At 45.5% G+C, this 15,442-nt stretch overlaps 1 protein-coding gene across 1 annotated transcript in view; it reads right to left on the reverse strand.

Annotated features, from left to right (window-relative positions):
* The window catches only part of POM121C (POM121 transmembrane nucleoporin C), a 25,581-nt gene extending 22,047 nt beyond the window's left edge, over positions 1–3,534 (reverse strand). The window contains exons 1-4 of the mRNA XM_008018357.3: positions 2,914–3,534; positions 2,198–2,413; positions 1,715–1,876; positions 210–290 (exon numbers count right to left, since the gene is read on the reverse strand). Of these exons, the coding sequence (XP_008016548.2) occupies positions 210–290; positions 1,715–1,876; positions 2,198–2,413; positions 2,914–3,491 (1,037 nt within the window). The 5' untranslated portion in view covers positions 3,492–3,534. The remainder of the gene's footprint in view (positions 1–209; positions 291–1,714; positions 1,877–2,197; positions 2,414–2,913) is intronic.
* Between the last annotated feature and the right edge of the window lie 11,908 nt (positions 3,535–15,442).

Raw genomic sequence — 15,442 nt, forward strand, 5'->3', positions numbered from 1 at the left:
TTCATCCATATTAATGCAAGAACATTAAAAGGAATTAGACAGAAGGCAGTTAATTGTGGAAAGTTACTCAAAATGTTCCTAATTTCAAAGATGTGAACCTGAACTAATTAAGCAATGCAAACAACAAACAGGAAAATCCACAGGGCAACAGCTCTGATCATGCCTTTTTTCCAAACAGTGGTGTTTCATCCAGATGGACTCGTACTTACTTAGGCACAAAAGAAGCGGGGACTCCATTGGCCACCAGGGGCTCAAATGCTGAATGTCCACTGCCACTGCTATCATGGCGCCTGTGACAAATCAAAAAAGTCTCAATGAAATGACATGACTTTTTTTTGTCCCTTTAAAGTGTATTCTCACATTTCTGGGACCTTATACTCTTTCTATGGAGCACAGAGCCCACGCTAGACCAGTAAACGGTTGTTTAAAATCCCTAAGTTTCTGAAAGGTAAATTTTTTTTTTCCCCCAGACAGAGTTTCGCTCTTGTTGCCTAGGCTGGAGTGCAATAGCACAATTTTGGCTCAGTGCGACAAACCTCTGCCTCCCGGGTTCAAGCGATTCTCTTGCCTCAGCCTCCAGAGTAGCTGGGACTATAGGTATGCACCACTACACCTGGATAATTTCTTAATTTTTTGTAGAGGCGAGGTTTCACTATGTTGCCCAGACTGGTCTTGAGCTCCTGGGCTCCAGCGATCCTCCCATCTTGGCCTCTCAAAGAGTCAGGAGTACAGCTGTGTACCACCACACCCAGCCTTATAAAATGGTGTTTCCCTCAAGAGTCCCATGAGGGCAGAGATTTGTCTTGTCTACTACTCTATCCATATCATTTGGAGTAGGGTCTCATACACAGTGGGTGCTCAATAAATGCTCAGCCACTTCAACTTCCTTTCTTTCTATACTTAGAAAACTATTTATGCCATTTTCATTAGGTTATTCTATAAACCACAAAAGGAATTTTTTTTTCTTTTTTTTTTTGGAGTCTCACTCTGTCGCCCAGGCTGGAGTGCAGCGGCATAGTCTCGGCTCACTGCAACCTCCGACTCCTTCGTTCAAGCAATTCTCCTGTCTCAGCCTCCCGAGTAGCTGGTACTACAGGCGCCCGCCACCACATCCTGCTAATTTTTGTATTTTTAGTAGAGATGGGGTTTCACCATGTTGGCCAGGCTGGTCTCGAACTCCTGACTTCAGCTGATCTACCTGCCTCGGCCTCTCAAAGTGCTGGGATTACAGGCGTGAGCCTCCTTGCCCCACCAGGAAATTTGTTTTAATCTCATTACTGTTAAATCTACCAAACTCTAGTTTTCATTTTTCTTTCACAAGCATTTCCTTCAGCACAATTAAGACACTGGAACTGGTGGTTACCCAAATAACTGAACACCATACAATTCCAATGGGAAGACTTAGAGCCTTTTATCTTGAAAATAAACTTTAACACATTTCTACAAAAGCATGAGGCTAACTAACATGGCTAATAGCTGTCAGCTTATCTCTACTACTCATGGTAAAGGTAAATGGTAACATCGATCTAACCTGTGCCTTGAAATGAACAGCATTAAAACGCTTGTTATTAGGTCCTTCCATGAAAGCCAAAGAAGGGGGCCTACAAAGGCTCACAAACTGGAGGTGGCCTCTGTATCTTTATGGGAATGTCTACATCTCATCCCATAGGAGTCCAACCGGGAAACCGGCTTACTACTCTCCTGAGTCTGTTACCTTCTTTTATTTTCCTGGCCATCAAGGAATATTTGGTCTTCTTCCTCCACTGTCCTTTTCTTCTTCTTCTCTTTGAGGGCACTCAGTACAGTCTCCTTTGCACATGGGTCTGGGGCATTACTTGATGGTGAGGACAGTGTTGAGCTGATTATCTGCTCTGGTCTATAATGAAAGACAAGATGATTCTAGCCGTAAGATATTTTAATTCCCACGCCATATAGCACAGATTTCAGAAACGGGAAATCAGAAGCTAACCAACAGATCAAAGTATAATTTATACACTCACAGCAGTTCCCCTTAGCAAGTAAAGCTACTTTTTCGTCAAGGGCAAAAAGTGAAAAAATTACTCGAATTTGGTATTTCTTATTCAAATAAGCAGCTTTGTCTTTTCTTTTTTGCGTTGTAGTCATGTTGTCATAGGAACAACTGGAGAAGAATAAAGTGGACACGAAAAGAGAGTATTCTTCCAACGATAATACTCACAATGCAGAACGCGAAAATCTTCTGTCGGGAGGGGCAATCCTCACAGTAACTGGGCTACACACCATCCTGGAGTTGCGAGGGGACAGCACAGCCTTCTTGTGATAACCATTCCAGCACACTGTGGGAAGTACCCCCAGACAGGAATATTGGGCCTGATGGATCGGATAGCGTCTTCGAGGTGTTATTACAAACCGATTTGGTAAAGTCCCACAATCCCTGCAGAGAATGTGAGACAAATCATGGAACCAAAGCATAAAAGAATGTCAAAATTTTAAACGGCTAAAAATCCACCAGTTCAGACATTTTCCAAAGAACTTAAGTCTCTTTCAAAGCAACACAGAACACGGTGTTTTTATGGCAACTTTCCCCTATTCCATCTAAGGGCAGAGAGTGACAGCTGCTTAACAGCTGTCTCAACAATGGATTTCAACAATTTGAGAGGGAAAAATCTAAATCTAGACTAAATCTAGACTGCACTAAAATTCGGGGAGTTTTTAAAACTGGAAAGAAGGGAATCGTTTTGGCAACACAACATCTCATTCCAAGAGTCAGACAAGGCCAGGAGACGGCTGGCACACACCAAGGTGTTAAGGAGGGCAAAACCACACACAATCCCCTTTGGACTAGATGAAAAAGTAAATCGGATTTAAAAGTCAAGTCCTCGATTTCAAGCCAGCCGAACCACAGGATGCTCTGGGAAAATCAGCGCATCTTACCGTGGGGAAGGCCTCCCGGAGGGTCGGAGAAGAGGAGTGGGGAGAGAGGGGTAAACGTGGTGAACGCGATGCGGCTGCGGGGAGCGCGGTGGCGGGGAGCGCGGCGCCGGGCGGGCGAGTGGGCGGCGGCCAGGCCTATCCCGCAGGTCCTGGCCCTCCGGAGCGGGGGCGGGCTGCGGCGGCCCGGGCTTGCCCAGGTAACTGCCCATGAGTAGCAGTTCGGCAGGGTCAGGTCCTTCGAGCAGGGTCCGCGGCTCTAGGAGGTTTCCGTTGGCTGTCGACTTGGCCGGAGGCGAAGCGAACAGTGTTCGCCGATGTCGCGCGTTCCGAACGAAGGAGGACAAGGGGCGCGAACCTCGGGGCTCGCGGCTCAGTCCCCACCAGGCCGCGGTAGCCCCCACGGCCAGCCAGGCCAGCGCAGCCGCAGCCGGCACGAGGTACAGTAGGAGGCCGACCAGCGACAGGCCGAGGAGCGCGGCCCCGGCTTGCCCGCCGCGGCCCCGGCCCCGGCCGTCCCTGACACTCGCTATGGACCGCCGCCGCTCGCCTGCTCCAGCCGCCGCAGCCGCCGGAGACATCGCGGCTCCGCGCCGCGGAGGAGACTTAAATATCCCAGCGTGCACCGCGCCGCGCGTCGCGTCATCGCGCGCCCTCTACGTCATGCGCGCGCGACTCCGGGAGACGCTACCGCCAGGCAGCGCCGGAGACCCAACTGGTTTGGAAAATGCCGACTGCCTTCAACGCCCGTTTCTGACTCTTGAGGTTTCCCGTGTGGCTCCCAGCGCGACACCCATCCGGAGGCGATTCCGTGGAAGGATCGCGTCCAAAATAAAAGGGCCCGAGACCTATGCTTATGTAATTCCTAATCCGTGATCTTTTCTGGGGGCTGAACTCCCTTCCACCACAGCCTGTTATCAGGTACTTTTCACAATCGCTACTGGGGACTGTGAGTTTTTTTTTTCCTCCCTCCATTTATGTGTTACAAGTTGATAATGTGGGACGATTACTTACCAAATTTCACATCATGGCCCAGATATTGGGTGGATTTTGAGGCTTTGTGATCGATTTATACCTATACTAAAGTTATCGGTCTGAGAAAGTAGATTAGTAGTTGCCTAGGGCTAGGGAGTGGGTTTGGGGGTGGGGAGTAGAAAGTGACTGCTCATGGTTATAGGCTTTTTCGTAGCAGCATAAACATAGTTTAAAATTAGATTGTGGGCCGGGCGCGGTGGCTCACGCCTGTAATCCCAGCACTTTGGGAGGCCGAGGCGGGTGGATCACGAGGTCAGGAGATCGAGACCATCTTGGCTAACACGGTGAAACCCCATCTGTACTAAAAAATAGAAAAAATTAGCCGGGCGTGGTGGCGGACGCCTGTAGTCCCAGCTACTCAGGAGGGTGAGGCAGGAGAACGGCGTGGACCCGGGAGGCGGAGCTTGCAGTAAGCCGAGATCGCGCCAGTGCACTCCAGCCTGGGCGACTCCGTCTCAAAAAAAAAAAAAAAAATTAGATTGTGGTGGCGGTTGCACCACCCTATGATTTGCATGGTATGTGAATTATATCTTAAAGCTGTTTAAAAAGTCTAGTAGTCTGCCAATAGACTTTGGTGTAGTTCAGTTTCCTCAGCCATTCATTCATTGATTTATTCACTCCATTGTTTATATACATTAAAGAGTTTAGGGGGGAAAATATAGGATCTCTGATCTTTACAAGCTGTTTAGTAAGGAAGATGTGTAAGTAAAAGATTGCAATTCAATACCTATGCTAAAATTAGATTGTGGGCCGGGCGCAGTGGCTCATGCCTGTAATCCCAGCACTTTGGAAGACCGAGGTGGGCGGATCATCTGAGACCAGCCTGACCAATATGGTGAAACTCCGTCTCTACTAAAAATACAATAATTCGCCGGGTACGGTGGCAAAGTCCCAGTAGTCCCTGTGCCTGTAGTCCCAGCTACTCGGGAGGCTGAGACAGGAGAATTGCTTGAACCCGGGAGGTGGAGGTTGCAGTGAGCCAATATCGCGCCACTGCACACTCCAGCCTGGGTGACAGAGCAAGACTCCGTCTCAAAAAAAAAAAACAAAAATTAAAGTTATGATAAAGGGGAAGGTAGGCAGGGAAGTGCTCCTGGAGCTGAGAGGTCTGGCAGGTTCAAGGCAGATGAAGGAGCATTGTGCAGAAGTCCAGAGATGGAATTGTTCATTATCTCTGGAGATTAGGGTGTTTGGGGGGATAGAAAAATTGGAAAGGTATAGATGCCTTTGGGGCAACTCAGAGAGATGAGAAGAAAGTGCAGTCTGGGTTCTAGATTCTCCCCAACCCAGTCCCAAAGCAATTCTGCTTCTATTTAATATACTGTGATTTCACATAAGACTTAATTTGGGAAAAAAAGGGGTGGGGCAGGTGGAGGGGGGGAGCTGTGTTGCTTAAGAAAAAAATCTCAGTATCAGTAGACTAGTAGGACAAAAACCAAGTTGCCCTGGGTTAAATAGTGATTGGAAGGTGAAGAAATGGAGGCAGTGACTGCAGACTCCCTACTCAAGAAACTTGGGTAATAGGGGAAGAAGAAACATAGTATCTAGGTCAGTAGGGGATCTTTAAATTATTGTATATGGCTGGAGTTAAGTGGAGAAGCTACACAGAAAAGCCATCAGGCTACAGATGTCCTGAAACCAAGCAAGATTATTGAGAATTTATGTAAATAGAGAGGTCCGTAGTCTGAGCCCTCGGGACACTCCTGTGTTTAGAGGTCAAGAGATGAATACACAAAGGGCACAAATCATTTAGGAAAATATAGATAAATATGACTACATTAAAAGTTAGCACTTCCAGGCCGGGCCTGGTGACCGCTTACACATAATCTAGCACATTTGTAGGCCAAGGCGGGCGGATTGCTTTGAGCTCAGGAGTTCGAGACCAGCCTAGGCAACATGGTAGAACCCAGTCTCTGATAAAAAAAAAAAAAAATACAAAAATTGCCTGGTGTGGTGCCACGTGCCTGTAGTACCAACTACTCAGGAGGCTGAGGCTGGAGAATCGCTTGAACCCAGAAGGCAGAGGTTGCAGTGAGCCAAGATTGCACCACTGCACTCCAGCCTGGGCAACTGAGTGAGACTCCGTCCCCTCCAAAAAAGTTAACAGTTCTATATGGGAAAAGGCAAGATATGCATCTAAAAGACAAGTCAAGACTGGGAAAAACAACTCTAATATATATAATCAAAAGATGACTGGTAAGTAGAATTTATAAAGAACTCCAAAGAATCAATAACAAAAAGATGACCCAATTTTTAAAAAGGACAATTGATATAAAAAAGCTATTGAATGGGAAACACAAATACCTAATAATATATATGTGCATATGTGTACACTAGTAATCTAGGAAAAACTAAAGTAACGGATTTTGCACTCATTTACACACTAGAAAAATTAATTGAACAAGATCAAGTATTGGCATGGATGTGGATCAAACAGAACTCATGCCCTTGTGGATATATGAAACAGTACAATTTGGAAAGCAATTGGCAATATCTAGTAAAAAATAAGGGTGAAGAAGTATGTATCCTATAAACCTGCAATCCTATTTTGGGTAGTCACTGAAGCATTATTTGTATCACAGACAATTTGAACACACTTCGTGGGTAATGTTTATCAATACAAGGATGGGCAAACTGATATAATTCATATAATAAAATACTATAAAGCAGCTGAAAATTAATCCTTCCAGCTATAGGTTAGTCCTCCCACCATGAACAACTGTAGACATGGACAAAATGTATTGATTAATAAAGCTGTCAAAAAAATCTAGTAGTCTGCTGATCCAGACTTTGGTTTAACTCATGCTGTTGTGGATATATAAAACAGTACAACTTGGCAACTACTTTCAGGCAGAGGACAACAGGAAGCAAAAGACTGATCCCTAAGAGAAAAGAAACTTGTGGGATGAGCCCCAAAGTCTCCTGGTTTCTCTGCCTGGGGATAATTTCCCAACTGCAGTGCAGAGAGCTGGAGTCTGAGCAGAGTAGGGAAATCCTACTGGGCTGAGGAGACAGATATCAGGCTGAGACAGCTGAAATGGCAGAGAAATGGGGCAGAAAAAAGAAAGGAGGGCACTATGCAAACAGGAGTTCTAGAAATCTATGCATGACACAAACCCATGGCTGAAGGCTGGAGTGATGGGTAATTTCATATGTCAACTTGAAGGGACCATGGTGTGCACAGATACTTGGTTAAACATTTATTTATGAGTGTGTCTGTAAAGGCATTTCTGGTTGAGGTAGTCTTTTATATATTTATTTATTTATTTACTGATTTTTATTTTTTGAGATGGTGTGTCACTCTTGTTGCCCAGGTTGGAGTGCAGTGGCGCTATCTTGGCTCACTGCAACCTCCACCTCCCAGGTTCAAGCGATTCTCCTGCCTCAGCCTCAGCAGAGTAGCTGGGATTACAGGCACCCACCACCACACCCAACTACTTTTTTGTATTTTTAGTAGAGACTGGGTTTCACCATGTTGGCCAAAACTGCTGACCTCAGGTGATCTTCCCGCCTCGGCCTCTCAAAGTGCTGGGATTACACACATGAGCCACTGTGTCCAGCCTCTTTATTTTTTTGTAGAGATGGGGGTCGCCACAAATCAGACTAGAAAAACTCAGAATTTATAGGGCTGTGCGTGGAGTACTTAAGCACCCCAGGAATGGGAAAGAATCAGTCTTAGATTGAGCATTGCTCTGGACCCACCTAATGAATCATAAAAACAAGACCTGAAAGGATCCAACTTTCCAGTGATCTTAAATACATCCCAAAACAAAGCTCAAGAAAATGTACATACGATTAAAAATTGGCTGGGCATGGTGGCTCACGCCTGTAATCCCAGCACTTTGGGAGGACAAGGCAGGCGGATCATAAGGTTTGGAGATCAAGACCATCCTGGCTAACACGGTGAAACCCCATCTCTACTAAAAATACAAAAAATTAGCTGGGCACGGTGGCGGGTGCCTGTAGTCCCAGCTACTCGGGAGGCTGAGGCAGGAGAATGGCGTGAACCTGGGAGGTGGAGCTTGCAGTGAGCCAAGATCGCGCCACTGCACTTCAGCCTGGGCGACAGAGCCAAGATTCCAACTCAAAAAAAAAAAAAAAAAAAAAAAAAAAAGACCATTACTCAGCAAGGTAAAATTTCCAGTCTGGCATCCTGACATCCTATTACTAGGCATATAAATAAGCAAGAAAACACAGCCCATAATAAGAACAACCAATCAATCCTTATTTTGATCCAAACTAACCCCAAACTGACACATATTAAAATAAGCAGAGAAAGACATTAACATTAATTTTAACTATATCCGTTATGTTTACAAAGTTGAGACATAGAAAAATATTAGAAGAAATAATGATGAAAATTTTCCAAACATAATGAAAAATATAAACCCATAGACCTGAAGTTCAACGTCAAGTACAAGAAATACAAAGAAAACTGTAACAAGTCACACAATCAAATTGCACAAAACCAATGATATAGATCAAATCCTGAAGGCAGCTGGGACAAAAGGACATGTTATTTACATAGGAACAAAGATAAGAATGGTATCAAATTTCTTGTCAGAAATTCTGCAAGTGAGAAGACAGCAGTGCAACTTGATCTTTAAAGTGCTGAAGGAAAAAACTGAAAACCTAGAATTTTATACCTGATGAAAATATATTTTAACAAAGTGAAATAAAGATATTTCAGGCACATAAAAGCTGGAAGACACTTTGAGGGGCTGAGGCGGGCAGGTCGCTCAAGCCCCAGAGTTCGAGACCAGCCTGGGCAACATGGTGAGACCCTGGCTCTAAAAAAATATATACAAAAATTAGCCTAGCATAGTGGCACATGCCTGGAGTCTCAGTTACTCGGGAGGCTGAGCTGGGAGCTTTGCTTGAGCCTGGGAGGTCGAGGTTCCAGTGGGTCAAAATTGTGTCAGTGCACTCCAGCCTGGGTGACAGAGCAAGACTCTGTCTCAAACAAATAAAAAGCTGAAAGAATTCATCACCAACAAACACTATAAGAAATGTTAAGGGATGTCCTTCAGGCAGAAGAAAAATACCAAGTGGAAATCTGGATCTACACAAAGGAATGACAGGCATTGAAAATGGTAACTATATGGATAAAGATATGTGCCTGGTTTTCCTTCTTATTTAAATCTCTTTAAAATATAATTGAGGAGTTATATCAGCAAAACAGCAGAGTAGAGAGCTCCAAGCTCCCATCACCCAACAGAAACATTTAAAAAAAAAAAAAAAAAAAAAGGCTGGGTGTAGTGGCTCATGCCTGTAATCCCAGCACTTTGGGCGGCCAAGGCGGGTGGATCACCTGAGGTCAGGAGTTCGAGACCAGACTGACCAACATGGTGAAACCCCATCTCTACTAAAATAAAAAATTAGCCAAGTGTGGTGGCGCACGCCTGTAATCCCAGCTACTTGGGAGGCTGAGGCAGGAGAATTGCTTGAACCGGGGAGGCAGAGGTTGCAGTTAGCCGAGATGGCGCCATTGCACTCCAGCCTGGGCAACAAGAGCAAAACTGTGTCTCAAAAAACAAAACAAAACAAAAGCAGTAATTGTTAGAAACAACTTTGTCAGAACGCTGAAAAACAGCCAAAGCTTTACAACAACTAAATGAAAGCTAAATCAAGAAAAAGGCAACTTAAAAAGGAAAAGTAGAAAACCTTTGTGGCAATGTTTTTTAAGAGACAGTATCTTGCTCTGTTGACCAGGCTGGAGTGCAGTGGCATGATCATGGGTCACTACACCCTTGAACTCCTGGGCTCCAGTGATTCTCTCACCTCAGCCTTCCAAGCAGCTGGGACTACAGGCTTGAGCCACCGCACCTGGCTTCTAAAGGCGTCTTGAAGACAGAAGGCTGCATTCCCAGTGTGGGACTTCTTGGCATTCCACAGGGACAGGGCAGACCTTACTTTCAAATTATTGGTAAATCTGCTATCACACGTCTGAGGGCTACCTGAGGGAATGATGTAGACGCCTGTCTATTTGCTGGTTAGAACTCATTGAGGCTAGAAAAGTGGTGAGCATTGCTCACAAACATTGCAAGGCAAACAATCTACCTAGGACTGGGGCAAAACCTGACAGTTGAGACACACAACACTCCACTGTTCTTTCTCTCTCTTTTTTTTTTTTTTTTGAGACAGAATCTCACTCTGTCACCCAGGCTGGAGTGTAGTGGCGACATCTCTGCTCACTGCAACCTCCACCTCCTGGGTTCAAGGGAGTGTCCTGTCTCAGTCCCCCAGTAGCTGGGATTACAGGTGCCCGCCGCCAAGCCCGGCTAATTTTTGTATTTTTAGTAGAGATGGGGTTTCACCATGTTGGCCAGGATGGTCTTGAACTCTTGACCTCAAGTGATCCGCCCACCTCGGCTGTAATCCCAAAGTGCTGGGATTACAGGTGTGAGCCACTGCGCCCCGCCTCCACTGTTCTTTTTTTTTTTTTTTTAATGTGGCCATTCTTGCATTGCTACAACACTCTGTTACGCACTTGATTGTGTTCCCTAAATGCATATGTTGAACCTTTAACCCACATGACCTCCCTGGAGATAAGGCCTCTAAAGAGGTAATTAAGGTTAAATGAGGTCAGAAGGGTGGGACCCTAAACCAGTATGACTGGTGTCCTTAAAGAACAGGAAGAAATGCCAAGGATGGCTGGGCGCGGTGGCCTCACGCCTGTAATCCCAGTACTTTGGGAGGCTGAGGCAGGCAGATCACCTGAAGCCAGGAGTTTGAGACCAGCTTGGCCAACATGGCAAAACGCTGTCTCTATTAAAAATACAAAAATCAAGGCTGGGCGCGGTGGCTCAAGCCTGTAATCCCAGCACGTTGGGAGGCCCAGACAGGCGGATCACGTGGTCAGGAGATCGAGACCATCCTGGCTAACATGGTGAAACCCCGTCTCTACTAAAAAATACAAAAAACTAGCCGGGCGAGGTGGCGGGCGCCTGTAGTCCCAGCTACTCGGGAGGCTGAGGCAGGAGAATGGCGTAAACCCGGGAGGCGGAGCTTGCAATGAACTGAGATCCGGCCACCGCACTCCAGCCTGGGCGACAGAGCGAGACTCCGTCTCAAAAAACAAAACAAAAAAACCCAAAAAACCCACAAAAATCAGCAGGGCGTGGTGGCGGGTGCCTGTAATCCCAGCTACTAGGGAGGCTGAGGCAGGAGAATCACTTGAACTCGGGAGGTAGAGGTTGCAGTGAGCCGAGATTGCGCCACTGCACTCCAGCCTGGAGACAGAGCGAGGCTCCATCTCAAAAAAACACAAAAGAAACAAGCAGAACTGCCAGGGACGTGCAGAGAAAAGGTCACATGAGGACACAGCAAGAAGGCAACTATCTGGAAGCCAACAAGAGAAGACTGGGGAAGTCAGCCCTGCTGGCACCTTGATCTTTGACTTCTGGCCTCTAGAACTGTGAGAAAATAACTTCCAGCTGTTGAAGCTACACGGTCTGTGGCATTTCATTATGGTAGCCCTAGAAAACTAATAGAGACTTCCTAAATCTGAGAAGGAACGCTGGAGAGAATTCCTTTGGGAAAGCAGGGCAGTCACAAGCACTCAGGTGTTACAGGAGCTTTGCCCAGGGCAGGATGCTTGCTCAGAAACACCTGACAAAGATCCTACGCTTTCACCTTGGCCTGATCATGAGGGTCAGTGCAGGCCTAGCTAAGTGCTGAAGAAAAGCTGTGGTGCAAAGGCAAACTTCAAAGACTGGGAGAGGTGTTTTCTTCCATTTTTAGCTCCTAGTATTCAAGGAAATCTCTATCAAAATGTGAGCTGAACACAAGCTAAAAGAATCAGAGACTTCAGTAACCACACATGAAAATGATAAATTTTTGCAAAAATAGTTTGGAAGTCACTAAACGTATGTACTACTACATAAATGTATGTATGACTAAAAACACACACACTCACAAACACAAGCAAATGCAATGAGAAGACATCTAAATGCCAGAGTTACTACTTTACAGTATTCAAATGTCCATGTTTCAATGACAGGCACAAATCATGCCAAGACAAAGGAACGTATTCAAAGTAACAAAATAAATTGATGGAAATCAGTCCTTAGGAAGCCCAGACATTGGACTTAGCAGAAAAAGACTTTTCAAAAACTCTCATAAATCATGAAGGACCTCTTCAAGGAGAACTACAAACCACTGCTCAAGGAAGTAAGAGAGTACACAAACAAATGGAAACACATTCCATGCTCATGGATAGGAAGAATCAATATTGTGAAAATGGCTATAGTACCCAAAGTAATTTACAGAGTCAATGCTATTTCCAACAAGCTACCACTGACTTTCTTCGCAGAATTAGAAAAACTACTTTAAATTTCATATGGAACCAAAAACGAGCCTGTATAGCTAAGACAATACTAAGCAAAAAGAACAAAGCTGTAGGCATCATGCTACCTGACTTCAAACTATACTACAAGGCTACAGTAACTAAAACAGCATGATGTTGGTACCAAAACAGATATATAGACAAATGGAACAGAACAGAGACCTCAGAAATAACACGACACATCTACAACCATCTGATCGACAAACTTGACAAAGACAAGCAATGGGGAAAGGATTCTCTATTTAATGGTGCTGGGAAGACTGGCTAGCCATATGTAGAAAACTGAAACTGGACCCCTTCCTTACACCTTATAAAAAATTAACTCAAAATGGATTAAAGACTTAAATATAAAATCCAAAACCATAAAAATCCTAGAAGAAAACCTAGGCAATACCATTCAGGACACAGGCATGGGCAAAGACTTCATGACTAACATAAAACACCAAAAGCAATTGCAACAAAAGCCAAAATTGACAAATGGGATCTAATTAAACTAAAGAGCTTCTGTATGGCAAAAGAAACTAGCATCAGAGTGAACAGGCAGCCTACAGAATGGGAGAAAATTTTTGCAATCTACCCATCTGACGAAGGTCAGATCCAGAATCTTTTTTTTTTTTTTTTTTTTTTTTTTTGAGAGAGAGAGTCTTGCTCTGTCACCCAGGCTGGAGTGCAGGGGCATGAACTCGGCTCACTGCAAGCTCCGCCTCCCGGGTTCACGCCATTCTCCTGCCTCAGCCTCCTGAGTAGCTGGGACTACAGGCGCCTGCCACCATACTCGGCTGATTTTTTGTATTTTTAGTAGAGACGGGGTTTCACCGTGTTAGCCAGGATCGTCTCAATCTCCTGACCTCATGATCTGCCTGCCTCGGCCTCCCAAAGTGCTGGGAGTACAGGTGTGAGCCACCATGCCTGGCCAGATCCAGAATCTTGTAGATTTTTGTAGATCCAGAAACAACAAGGAACTTAAACAAATTTACAAGTAAAAAACAACCCCATCAAAAAATGGGCAAAGGGCCAGGCACGGTGGCTCACGCTTGTAATCCCAGCACTTTGGGAGGCCAAGGCAGGTGAATCACCTGAGCTCAGGAGTTCAAGACTAAAAATACAAAAATTACTAAATTACTCTACTAAAAATATAAAAATTAGCCTGGCATGGTGGTGGGCACCTATAATCCCAGCTACTTCAGAGGCTGAGACAGGACAATCTCTTGAACTCAGGAGGCAGAGGTTGCAGTGAGCCTGGATCACGCCACTGCACTCCAGCCTGGGCAACAGAGTGAGACTCTGTCTCAAAAAACAAACAAAAAGGCTGGGCACAGTGGCTCATGCCTATAATCCCAGTGCTTTGGGAGCCCAAGGCAGGCAGATCACCTGAGGTCAGGAGTTCAAGAGCAGCCTGGCCAACATGGGGAATCCCCGTCTCTACTAAAAATACAAAAAAAATTAGCCGGGTATAGTGGTGCACACTTGTAATCCCAGCTACTAGGGAGGATGAGGCAGAAGAATCGCTTGAACCTGGGAGGTGGGAGGCGGAGGAGGAGCCGAGATTGTGCCACTGTACTCCACCCTAGGTGAGTGAGACTCGTCTCAAAGACAAAAAGCAGTGCATGTTGGCTAGTTTGTTAATCAATATTAGTTAGTTATTAGCTCCAAATAGATGCCACGTAATATGGTAGGCACTGATAACATACTCATGACGCAAAGCTGGTCCCAATGCTAGAATGATCTTTGTTCCTGAGATCCAGGTTGCTGCAGGGTGTAACACGGTGGGAGTTCCTTGGGCTACTGCCACTAGAGGGCAGCCGAAGCTCATCTGTAATGGCACAGTAATGGTTAACCCCAACAATCTAACATTGCCAGGGAAGAACTGTCCTGAAGGGCAAAGTACCAAGCTACCTAAAGTTTGTATTGATTCTCTCAAGATTGTTGCTAACAAAATTGTAAAATTGGTCAAGTTTGTGTTTGGAATCCCTAGCTCTCATTTCTTCACCCTCTTCCCTGCAGAGGTGGACTGAACAATACAGGTACCACCTGTAAGTAAAAAATGTGGCAGAAACAGTGAGTTGCATCTCTCACCAATAGGTGGGTCAGGGTGGGGAGGGAGAGGAGATTCCTGGAGAGGAATGGATCAAGCTGGGAAGCACAGAACTGCAGGCTAGAGACAACTAGCAGAAACAGGTGTGTGCTTCCAGTAACACAGGCACCAACTGTGTGACACTCACACGAAAAGGAGAAACACACACCTTCTACTCATAAACTCACTATTGACAGTGCACCTACTACCACCACCTACTTTGTGCAACACAGGAAACACTAATAAACACTAAAGACAGTGTCAGGCAAGGCATGGTGGCTCACGCCTGTGCTCCCAGCACTTTGGGAGGCTGAGGTGGGAGAATCGCTTGAGGCCAGGAGTATAAGACCATCCTCAGCAATACAGCGAGACCCTATCTCTACAAAAAGTTAAAAAAAAAAAAAAAAAAGACAGAGGCCAGGTGTGGTGACTCACGCCTATAATCCCAGCACTTTGGGAGGCTGAGGCAGGCAGATCACCTGAGGTCGGGAGTTCGAGACCAGCCTAACCAACATGAAGAAACCCCATCTCTACTAAAAATACAAAATTAGCCGGGCGTGGTGGTGCATGCCTGTAATCCCAGCTACTCGGGAGGCTAAGGCAGGAGAATTGCTTGAACCCGGGAGGCAGAAGTTGTGGTGAGCCGAGATCACAACATGGCACTCCAGCCTAGGCAAGAAGAGCAAAACTCTGACTCAAAAAAAAAAAGACAAAAAAATAAAAACAAAAACAAACCAGTCTCATTCCTTAATGAGTATAAAGAAGTAAAGTCTGTTTCAGTTACTAATTGCACAAGAAACCCATCCAAAACATAGTGGCATAGAACAATCATTATCAGGAATTCTGTGATTCCAACAGGCCTGGCTTGTCTCTGGTCCACGACATGTGGGGCCTCAGCTAGGAAGACGTGGAGACTGAGTGTGATCAATGGGAGGGGATTGGAATCATTTAGAGGCATCTTCATTCACAAAACCAGGAGCTGATACTGGCTGACAGCCAGGACTTCGACTGACTTGTGGGCTGGAACCTGTCTACATGGCCCCTCCTTGCATTCTCCCCATTTGGGCTGGTTTGGC

The sequence above is a fragment of the Chlorocebus sabaeus genome, chromosome 28, assembly GCF_047675955.1.
Source record: "Chlorocebus sabaeus isolate Y175 chromosome 28, mChlSab1.0.hap1, whole genome shotgun sequence".
In the NCBI taxonomy this organism is placed as follows: Eukaryota; Metazoa; Chordata; class Mammalia; order Primates; family Cercopithecidae; genus Chlorocebus; species Chlorocebus sabaeus.